Source organism: Eriocheir sinensis, chromosome 32 (genome assembly GCF_024679095.1).
Source record: "Eriocheir sinensis breed Jianghai 21 chromosome 32, ASM2467909v1, whole genome shotgun sequence".
Classification (NCBI taxonomy): domain Eukaryota; kingdom Metazoa; phylum Arthropoda; class Malacostraca; order Decapoda; family Varunidae; genus Eriocheir; species Eriocheir sinensis.
The window spans coordinates 15255077-15266762 of NC_066540.1; the positions used below are offsets into that span (position 1 = coordinate 15255077).

The following is an 11686-nucleotide window of genomic DNA, read 5'->3' on the forward strand; positions in this document are numbered from 1 at the left end:
CACACACACACACACACACACACACACACAAAAAAAAAAAAAAAAAAAAAAAAAAAAAAGACAACTTGGACAACCACCATCATCTCGTCTCCGCCCACACTCACTTTGGGGCGAGGGAGTCACTGACAACCATGGCCACCAGCTGCAGGAGGAGCGGTAGACCACGCAGCGCCAGGAAGTTGTCCACCGGCCGCCAGTGTGACCGCCCGGGGAGGTGGGCCAGCAGGTACTCCACATTAACCTCCACAACTTCCTCCGATACATTGAATGCCTGGAGGTGGAAGGTGGGGGAAGGTTAGGTCAAGTTAGGTTGGGGCTTGGTTGACTTAGGTTTGGTGTGGCTGGGTCAGGTCAGGTTAGGAAAGATTTGGTTAGGTTTGGGGTTGAGTTAGTAAAGGTTAGGTTAGGTTTGGGGTTGTCAAGTTAGGTTAGGTTAGGTTAGGTTTGGGGTTGTCAAGTTAGGTTAGGTTAGGTTAGGTTTGGGGTCGTCAAGTTAGCAAAGTTAGGTTAGGTTTGGGGTTGTTAGGTTAGGGTGGGTTTGGTGTGGTATGGCTAGCTTAGACAAGGGTGGGTCAGGTCAGGTAAGGTTGGGGTGAGGTTGACTTAGTTTGGTGTGGCTGGGTCAGGTCAAGTTAGTAAAGGTTAGGTTAGGTTTGGGGCTGTGAGGTTAGGGTGGGTTTGGTTTGGATAACTTATCATTTTATTCTTTTCAGCTATTCTCTTACTACCCCTAACCTCTCTCTGGCACCTCCTCCACCCCTCATATGGTCATACCTTTCCCATTTTCTCTCTCTCTCTTATGACCCCTTCTACTTTTCCCATTTTCCCTCACTCGACGTCTTACCTTATAGGGCGGTGTGGAGGGCTGGGGGTGCGCCGAGGAGATCCGCTGGAGGTGCTGTACTTTGAGAGCAAGATGCGCTTCAAAGTACTGCTTCAGGCTGAGACACACCTGCTTGACCGTCTGCCACACCATGGTTTCCGACGACGCAGAATTCTCCGGCGAGTCTGGTTCCCACGCCTCCTGGAACAGCGACAGCGTGGATAGCAGGTTGAGCAGCTTGCGAAGTCCATCCTGCTTGTCGAAGTGGTCCAGGAGTGTGCGGAAGCGAAACACCATCCCGAAGAACATGACGGCGTGGGTGCGGGAGGAGTGGTGGGCGCACTCGAGCAGCCACAAGGCGTAACAGGTCACCTCTCGCACGGTTCGCTCTGGGAGTAGGCATATACGCTCCACCGCCTCCTCGCAGTACGCTAGATACCAGAGGCAGAGCGCAACGCCGTCTGCTGGTAGTGACGGCCGTGGAACCTGAAGGGAAAGTACGTCCGTCAATATGTGTTATAACAATACAATAACAACCTTTAGCACAAATCCTACACATCCCTACAATCCCTTCATCCATCTCTCTTTCTCTCTCCCTCACCTTTAGCAGCTCCTGGATGCCGCCCATGTTGACGAACTCGAGGCAGAACTTTTTGTGGAAGAGAAGAGAGCCGAGAAAACGCAGCCCCTCGAAGGAGAGCCGTGCGTTGCCCACCTTGCGGACTTGCATGTAGTGGAAGATGAGGTCGAGTGCGTGGTACTCGTAAACGTGGCCCAGCGACTGCAACGACAGGGCGGAGGTTAGGGGTGGTTAGGGTGGGGATGGGGTGCTTGGTGGTGGGGTTAAGAATGGGTTGTGTTGGGGTGATAAGAGTGGTTTTCCTGTTCGTGTTGGGGTTGTGAATTGCAGTGATGGGTAATGGGGTGAAGGAATCTCTCTCTCTCTCTCTAGCCCTTCTATTTCCTCAGTCTTTCATTCTCCTCTCCTCACTTTCTCTCCCTCACTCACACCTTTTATCTCCTTTCCTCCACTCTCTCTCTCTCTCTACCTCCTCCTCCCCTCACCTTCTCTCCCTCACTCACACCTCTAATCTCCTCTCCCCCATTCTCTCTCGCTCACTCGCTCACAATCTCTACCTCCTCCTCCTCATTCACATTATCTTACTCATCCTCTCCTATTTTTTTTTTACAGCAGAGGAGACAGTGCAAGGGCATAAAAAAAAAAAAAAAAAAAAAAAAAAAAGAAAAAAAAAAAAAAAAGACCGCAAGCTATCATACTTTCTCTTACACTCACTCTCTGCCTCCTCCTCCTCCTCCCTCACACTCTCCTTACCTCCTGATACTCCCCGATCGGCTTGAGGTACTTGAGTATAAACATCTGCTGGGTGTCTCGGGTGACGGGGAACATCTGATACGTTCCGACGATGAAGCTCCCCATCTCCGCCCACGACGAGTTGGAGCAGTCGGAGTTGAGGAGAAGCTGGGGGTCCGCCAGGTCTCCCACCCCCCCGCCCCCCCTCGAGGACGACTTGGGCGAGCCGAAGATGTTGAAGGTTCCGCTCGAATTGGCGTTTTTGGTTGGGGTGTTGGGGACGGCAGAGGTGGTGGTGGTGGTGGTGGTGCTGTTGTTGTTGTTGTTGGCATTGTTGTTGTTGGTAGTGGTGGTGGTGGTAGAGGCTGTTTGAGGGATTAAGGGATTAGATTACTGTCGATGGTGGTGGTGGTAATGGTGGTGATGGTGGTGAGGGTGATGACGGAAGTGGTGGTGTTGGTGGTTGTTTGAGGGAGTAAGGGATTAGATTACGGTTGCTGTTGGTGATGGTGATGACTTTAACCCGGTAGCAGCGACGAGCCAAATTTGTGGCTTTACCGTGTAGCAGCGATGGGCCAAATTTGTGGCTTTACCGTGTAGCAACGATGGGCCAAATTTGTTGCTTTACCGTGTAGCAGCGACGGGCCAATTTTGTGGCTTTACCGTGTAGCAGCGACGGGCCAAATTTGTGGCTTTACCGTGTAGCAGCAACAGGCCAAATTTGTGGCTTTACCGTGTAGCAGTGACAGGCCAAATTTGTGGCTTTACCGTGTAGCAGCAACGGGCCAAATTTGTGGCTTTACCATGTAGCAGCGACGGGCCAAATTTGTGGCTTTACCGTGTAGCAGCGACGGGCCAAATTTGTGGCTTTACCGTGTAGCAGCGACGGGCCAAATTTGTGGCTTTACCGTGTAGCAGCGACGGGCCAAATCTGTGGCTTTACCGTGTAGCAGCGACGGGCCAAATCTGTGGCTTTACTGTGTAGCAGCGACGGGCCAAATCTGTGGCTTTACCGTGTAGCAGCGACGGGCCAAATCTGTGGCTTTACCGTGTAGCAGCGACGGGCCAAATTTGTGGCTTTACCATGTAGCAGCAACAGGCAAAATTTGTGCCATGATATAAACCCCCCCAAAAATAGATGGTACATAAACTGATCACAAATGCTTTGATATATATTACGAAATGGTTTGTGTGAGTGATGATTTTTTCTCATTTTTCTCGCTTAGAGGGACCATTAAGAAACATGATCCCTGCTGCTACCGGGTTAAAGGGTTAAATTATCATGGTGGTTGTGATGGAAATTGTTACATCCACTCTAATGATCTCTAGTCTTAAAGGCATGAAATAGGAGCGTCTGTCCACATTGATCACAGGCGCAGTGTTGTTACCAAAAGCGTCGCGCAGAAATCAAATTGGTGTTCATAATATGCCGTTCTTTGTGCTCTAGATAACCCTTTGTGATTGTGACCATGCCTAGCACGCACACACACACACACACACACACACACACACACACACACACACACACACACACACTCCTCTGGCATGCACACAAACACACTCTTCTACAGCGCACACACACACACACACACACTCCTCTAGCACACACACATACACACACACACACTCCTCTAGCACACACACACTTCTCTACCGCACACACACACGGCCCGGTAGCTCAGTGGATAGAGCGTCTGCCTCACAACCAGAATGACCAGGGTTCGATTCCCCGGCCCGGTGAATTCTACGTGGTCTAACCTAACCTAAGCTATCCCCAGCCTACCCTCACCTCACCTTTCATTTTCTTGGGGCTCGGGGGGCTGTGGGCGGCCCCCTCCCCGTTAGTGGTGGCATGCGTGGGGGGCGGCGAGCAGAGGGACTCCTTGTTGAGGTGCGCGAATGGCCGCTCAGGCACACCCAAGCCCCCCGGACCCCCTCCAGCCTCGCCCCCTCCCCCTTCTTCGCCGCCCCCCTTCACTTCGGTGTCCCCTCGTCTGCTGCCTTCCTTCTCTCCTCCCCCTCCTCCTCCTTTGACCGTCTCTCCGCCTCCACCTGCAACGGAGATGTGGGTTAATGGGTTGATTTCCTCGGTTGATGTTTTGGAGGTACTGTATGGTTGCTCCTCCTCCTCCTCCTCCTCTTTGTCTGTTTCTGTCTTCTTCTTCTAGTTTATATTTTCTCTTCCTTCCCTTTTCCTCTTCCTCTTTACATCACCTTTTCTCTCACCCTTTTTCCTCCTCCTCTTCTTCCTCTTTCTCTTTCATTTCCTCTTTAAACCACTTTTTCTCTCATCCTTTTTCCCTTTTTACCTCCTCCTCTTCTTCCTCTTCCTTCTCTTCCTTTTTTCCTCCTCCTCTTCTTCCTCTGCCTCCTCCTTCTCATTATCTACTTTTCTCTTACTCTTTTCCCTCCTCCTCCTCCTCCTCCTCATCTCTTCTTACTCTGCCTCCTCTTTCTCTTCTTTTCTACCTCTTCTGTTACCCATATTTCTCCTCCTCCTCCTCCTCCTCTTCTCTCTTTCTCTTCTTCCTCCTCCTCCTCTTCTCTCTCCTCTCTTCTTTCTCTGGTTATCTTCCTCCTCCTCCTCCTCCTCTCTCTCTCCTCTTTTCTTCCTCTGGTTATCTTTCTCTTCCTCCTCCTCCTCCTCTCTCTCTCCTCTTTTCTTTCTCTGGTTATCTTTCTCTTCCTCCTCCTCCTCCTCTCTCTCTCTCCTCTTTCCTTCCTCTGGTTATCTTCCTCCTCCTCCTCCTCCTCCTCCTCCTCTCTCTCTCCTCTTTTCTTTCTCTGGGTCAGTTTCTCTTCTCCTCCTCCTCCTCCTAACACTCTCTCCCTCTCCTCAAGCCTTCAGTCCACTCTCATCTCTACCTATCAAACCCCACATTACTACTACTACTATTACTACTACTACTACAACAACACCATCATCCCCCCCCCTCCCACGCACCTTCATCCTTCAGCTCCCACAGTCGGCGCAGCATGACGGGGACGAGGTGTGTGTTGTAGTCTCTGAAGGAGGCGGCGATCTCGGGGACGTCCATCGCCGCCGCCAGAAGCCCCGTCGCGTACGTCCTCAGGGGTTCGGGTCCGCTCTCGGCCCAGGAGAAGAGGCGCATGACGGTGGTCTCGGATCCCTCGAAGACCTGAGGATAGGGGAGGATGTGCATGGGTGTTTTTTTTCTCTTTTACAGTAAAGGAGACAGCTCAAGGGCATAAAGAAAGATATATAAGAAAAAAAGCCTGCTACTCACTGCTCCCGAATAGAGGTCAAACAAGCTTTTATTTATTTATTTTTTTTTTTTTTTACTACATGATAAAATGAGTGGGCGGTGTTAAGTTACATACATAAAAAACGGGTAACTAATTTTACCAGGTGTTCCCTTGCTTAACTCTGAGTTCAGTCGCATTATTTTAACAAACACTGGAACAATTACATATAATTTGTAAGCTAACTTTCTCTTTGCTATGGTACAATCATAACTGAACAAAAGGAACTTATATATGCACTTCAATTTCCTCTAGATCGGAAACCTCCAGTATTACCCGAACCTGACACTGGCCACCTGCAATCATCCTCATAGCACCCACCTCTCTTATCTAGGTCATTAAGAAGACAAAAAACAATTCTCACGTGTTGTCAAGTATCGTATTGTGCGCCTGAAATACTTCTTTACTCAGTTAGTCAGTCAGTCATTAATTAAGTCATTTAGCTAATTAGTCTGTCATTCAGTCAAGAAGTCAGTCAGTCAGTCACTCGCTTATTTATTCAGCAAGTTAGTTAGTCATTCACTCATTCGGTCAGTCAATAAGTTAGTCAGTCAGTTAGTTGGTCATTCAGTCAGTCACTCATTCATTCACTTATTCATTCAGTCAGTCAGTCACTCATTCATCCATTCAGTCAAGTCACTCATTCAGTAAGTTAGTCATTCATTCATTCATTCTGTCAATCACTTAATCATTCATCGCCATTCAGTTAGTCACTAATTCTGTATCTGTCACATCTTTTCAATTACAAACACACCTCTAGTTAAAAAAAAAGGGGGGGAGGGGGGGCAGAATACTAAGCCAATTTACAGAGCAGGTAATCAAATCCAGAAGCAAGAAGCCTTATCCACACCTGACCCAAACCTGCCACACACCTGCGGGATATCCAGGCCGTAGAGGATGTCGAGAAGGAGGCGGCAGGCGGCGATGTTGAGCTCGGTGGAGTCCTGCATCAGTCCCTGGCTCGTGAAGTAGTTTTCCCGGAGGTAGTGGTTGACCAGCTTGGTGACGAAGTTGTCTTTGCGGAAGAGTGCTCGTAGTATCATCCCCAACGCACACTCCGGCTCCAGGGTCATGGGGTGGCGGTCGTCAAATGGGTCTGGATCCTGTTATGGGGTTGAAGGGGGGTTATGAGGGTGAGCTAAGAATTGTAGAAGTCAGAGGTGGAGGGGTGGAATTAGAACCTTTGCTGGGGCAGGATGGAGAGCATTAACACCAGACAGAGGGCCAGGTGGAGGGGTGGAATTAGAACCTTTGCCAGGGCAGGATGGAGCACACTAACACCAGACAGAGGGCCAGGTGGAGGGGTGGAATTAGAACCTTTGCCAGGGCAGGATGGAGTGCATTAACACCAGACAGAGGGCCAGGTGGAGGGGTGGAATTAGAACCTTTGCCAGGGCAGGATGGAGAGCATTAACACCAGACAGAGGGCCAGGTGGAGAGGTGGAATTAGAACCTTTGCCAGGGCAGGATGGAGCACACTAACACCAGACAGAGGACCAGGTGGAGAGGTGGAATTAGAACCTTTGCCGGGGCAGGATGGAGCACACTAACACCAGACAGAGGACCAGGAGGAGGGGTGGAATTAGAACCTTTGCCAGGGCAGGATGGAGCACACTAACACCAGACAGAGGGCCAGGTGGAGGGGTGGAATTAGAACCTTTGCCAGGGCAGGATGGAGTACACTAACACCAGACAGAGGGCCAGGTGGAGGGGTGGAATTAGAACCTTTGCCAGGGCAGGATGGAGCACACTAACACCAGACAGAGGGCCAGGTGGAGGGGTGGAATTAGAACCTTTGCCAGGGCAGGATGGAGCACACTAACACCAGACAGAGGGCCAGGAGGAGGGGTGGAATTAGAACTTTTGCCGGGGAAGGATGGAGCACACTAACACCAGACAGAGGACCAGGAGGAGGGGTGGAATTAGAACCTTTGCCAGGGCAGGATGGAGCACACTAACACCAGACAGAGGGCCAGGTGGAGGGGTGGAATTAGAACTTTTGCCGGGGAAGGATGGAGTACACTAACACCAGACAGAGGGCCAGGTGGAGGGGTGGAATTAGAACTTTTGCCGGGGAAGGATGGAGCACACTAACACCAGACAGAGGGCCAGGTGGAGGGGTGGAATTAGAACCTTTGCCAGGGCAGGAAGGAGTGCATAACACCAGATAGAGGAACAGATAAAGAGGTGAAGAAGTTGGCAAGTGGTCACACCTTTTTCAGGAAGTTGATGGTCTCTCGTTCAAAGAGCTCGCACAGTTTAAGGAGATGAGGCGTGGGGTCCTTGGAGGCAACGGCTGAGTCCTCCTCCCACTGCCGTAGGATCTCCTGTAACTCCTGCAGGACATCGCGGTTGCAGCTCGGCATCCTGGAGGTTATTTTTTTATCCTGTTGTAAGTTTTTTCAGATAGATTTCTTGGTTTGTTTGTTTGCGCGTTTCCTTCAATTCCGGTTATCTGTTGCCGTTTTGCTGTATTTCTCTTAAAAACCTGCGGGGATAAGAAACGGTTAGTTGTTGGCAAGAAGGGAACTTTTGACACACTGACAACTGACAATGACTGATGTTGTTACTCCAGTCATTCATTCATTCAGTCACTCATTCATTCATTCTTTCTTTCATTCATTCATTCATTCAGTCAGTCACTCATTCATTCAGTCAGTCATTCATTCATTCATACATTCACTCATTCATTCAGTCAGTCAGTCACTCATTCATTCAATCATTCAGTCACTCATTCATTCAATCATTCAGTTATTCAGTAAGCTTCTGCTGACACATAGGTGATGGATGGCAGCTATGCAATGGTTCCACCAGGATTTGTACAGCTTTACGTGATACGCATCCCAATTTCTAGTACTGCAGGTTCTACAGTTTTTGCTGGTCTGCAGACTAAAGCACAAGATACATATGAAAAGCAGCTGCAAGCAGTCATGGATCACTGCCACCACACTGAGCTTTACTCAGTCCAAAGAACCATAACTGTTGACTTCAAGAGGGTGGCCACTCAAGCTGTCGACACTGTTTTGGACCAGAGACACACACAAGCTTGCTTCACCACCTGACTCAGAGTACCTGGATAAAATACCGGACCCTGGCCAGACCAATCGCTACAAAGAGTAATAACCTTAACTCTGTGGCAGGAATGCAACTACTCAAGGCTATGTATGTCCTGCAGAGGCATCTCCACTTTGACTCAACCTGTGTTTCTGGTTCATACATTCAGAGAGGGAGACACAACCCACAGCCAGGCATTCCAGCACTAAACCTTCGGCAAACTCCAAGATTTCCTTCACAACATACATCATCGCCATGAATGAGTCCCAGAACCAACAACCTGTGTGACGGCTGAGGTAACAAATTTTATCGTCTTGGATACAACCACCCACTGGCTGGAAACTTATCAATCCATTCAGAAGGAGGCTGTTAAGAGTGAAGTGATTGCTAGGGACTCATTCGGAGAACAACCCAGGAGGAACACCATGAATGTACTGAAGGAAGGAAAAAACTCAGTCAAGTGCTCCGTCAATGTGGTCACAACATAATATTCAAGTTGTTAGGAACACAAAGTTACTAGAAAACAGTCTTCTCATGTCTAAACAATATCCCTACATGATTTTTTAATTTGATACTTAATTTCTATATTTTTACCCTATTCTTCCTCTTGTGCCATAGTTGCCAGCGCCATTTCTACCTATGCCACTTGACCATGCCACTATTGCCATTCATCGCTAGGGTACAGTCGGATTCTGTGGGTTTATAAATCAATCCCAAGGTCGACACGGCCAATCTGGGGTTAGGGCGGCTGGACAACCTGTGACAAACATTTGCTCTAACACTTCAGTCGTAGCTGTTTCCCGGCAACGGCAAATATCTCATGTGTAAAAACAATCATCTCCTCCTCTTTTTTTATTCTCCTTATATTACTGTCACTTTCATTTCAATGTCTGTTCATCGAGGGGACTTTCTTTGGGTCTATGGCAATTTTTTTTACCTCGCTTGCCTCTCGTGGATATGAACAACAATAATAATAATAATAATAATTTACTAGCAAGATAACTTGCTTACTACTGAGCACCAGTGCTAGGTAGTAAATAAATATAATAAAAGTTTTACAAAGAAACGAATCACCTACTTCTCTGTAACAGGTTGCTAAGGTCTGCTAAATAATCCCTACCTAACACTTAACCCCTTCACTACGGCTGGGCCAAAACAGAGCCCCACGCCGTATCCGGGGTCACCGCGTGCGCCAAATTTCAAAGGTCGCTATTGAATATAACGAGTTTTCATCCACAAACTTAACATAAACATCATATATTACATATGAAAACATGCAGAATTAAATGGTGCACATAAAGAAACTCACTATGGCTGGGCCAAAACAGCGCCCCGCACCATATCTGGGATTGCCGCGCGCACCAAATTTCAAATGTCGCTATTGAATATAACAAGTTTTCAGCAATAAACTCAACATATTCATCATGTATTATATATGAAAACATGCAGAATTAAATGGTGCACATAGAAAAACATAAATTAATTGATAATTTTGAGATGTAAGCATAAATAGAGATAAAATAACTTGTATGTTGGCTAAAGCGAGCCAGGACGCAGTATGTGCATCCTCGGATATGGTACGGGGTACGCAAGGACGCAGTATACGCATCCTCGTCATGGGCTACTATAGCCAACAGCCATCAACGAGGCAACATCCTTCCTTCCTGTATGGATATTACAGTTGTTGCTTGGGCCAACAGCATTCTGGGTAACGTCCTGACAAGATATCTCAGTGAACTGGGCTAAAAGTAGATATGCATCTAACTGATATTTCATGGAATGCCGAGATTATTGTAGCCTACTCAGCCGCCAGTGGCAACAACAATAACTGGCAAGCTGTTTCAGTCACAAAACTTTTTTTTTTTTAACCCCCACCCGTGAATAAATTTGTTGGATTCAAATTAGGGAGGGAATATGCAGGAACTGATTTTCTAGAACAACAAAGGAGAAGGGAGGAGCATGCCATCCCAACCCCAGGCAGTACAGAGTGTGATTATACAACTAAGGATACACCTACCCTTAATAAACTTATTATTTGTGACACCACCAATTAACAAATTAAACTAACTAAATCTAAAGTGACCTAACGTAAACTACGTAACCGACCCCCCATTTTCACATTTCATCTCAGCATGCAGAAAAAGTTAAGCAAGTCTAACCCAAAGACACATCTCTCTCTGTCACCCCTACAGTCCCTGGCCCATCCCTTCCTTCCCTCTCACAACACTACCATGGCGGTCGCAACTGACAAATATTTAAGGAAACAAAATAACATCTCGAGAACGAGTGGTTTGCGACGGTAGAGCAATACGGCAGTGTTGCATGGACACAATACTTCATATGGCACCAAGGTAATATGTGCTGTGCCACGGGTGATGATGTGGAATAACACCGATAAAGGAGAAGAAACAAGAGAGACAGAAAGGAGAGGAAGAGAAGAGAAACAGAGAGAAACAAGAGAAAAGCAGAGAAAAAGAAAGGAGAGTAAGAGAAGAGAAACAGAGAGAAACAAGAGAAAAGCAGAGAAAAAGAGAGAAAGGAGAGTAAGAGAAGAGAAACAGAGAGAAACAAGAGAAAAGCAGAGAAAAAGAAAGGAGAGTAAGAGAAGAGAAACAGAGAGAAACAAGAGAAAAGCAGAGAAAAAGAGAGAAAGAGAAAACAAACATAAGTAAGGCAAGATACAGAGCCAGACTGCCATGCGAGGCGAACTTGTGAGGAAAGGCAGAAGAAACACGAAAGAGAAACAAGAGAAACACAAGAAAAACAGAGAAAAGGTGAAGAAAGAGAGAACCAGACTGTCATAAGAGAGGCGAACTTGTGAGGAAAGGAAAGTCCCCCCAGTGTGCCTCTTCCTGCCCTCCCGCGGCCTCACCTTCAGGACTCTGCACTTGTGAACCTGTAAACTTGTAAGCCCTGGCTGGTGGTCGTGTGGGCGCCGCGTGGAGGGTCGAGGCAGCGGTGCAGGGTTGTCTCGCCGCCTCACATGTACAGGCACGCGGCCATCACTGTTTTCCTCCTTCAGAACACCTGGAATATATGTCCCACCCCACAGACCCTTGAAAATACCTCCAAACCATCAGTAAACTCCATCAAAATCATCCATTCCCATATATTTGGTTTTCTATAGTCCGTTTGAAGCCATGTATTAGGTGCAGATGTGTAATCATAGGTATTGTACGCGATTCATGAATCTCAATAAATCCCCTTTTAAATGATGAGTAAAGTACATTGAA

General features: G+C 47.7%; 1 protein-coding gene across 2 annotated transcripts in view; it reads right to left on the minus strand.

The window, feature by feature from the left end:
* LOC127006237 (protein mahjong-like) overlaps positions 1-11473 on the minus strand; it is a 28858-nt gene extending 17385 nt beyond the window's left edge. For both annotated transcript variants that reach the window (XM_050875861.1, XM_050875860.1), the window contains exons 1-9: positions 11326-11473; positions 7613-7887; positions 6272-6502; positions 5080-5275; positions 3930-4187; positions 2157-2500; positions 1425-1604; positions 845-1309; positions 105-271 (exon numbers count right to left, since the gene is read on the minus strand). In XM_050875861.1, coding sequence (XP_050731818.1) covers positions 105-271; positions 845-1309; positions 1425-1604; positions 2157-2500; positions 3930-4187; positions 5080-5275; positions 6272-6502; positions 7613-7765 — 1994 coding nt within the window. In that variant the 5' untranslated portion in view covers positions 7766-7887; positions 11326-11473. The remainder of the gene's footprint in view (positions 1-104; positions 272-844; positions 1310-1424; positions 1605-2156; positions 2501-3929; positions 4188-5079; positions 5276-6271; positions 6503-7612; positions 7888-11325) is intronic.
* Between the last annotated feature and the right edge of the window lie 213 nt (positions 11474-11686).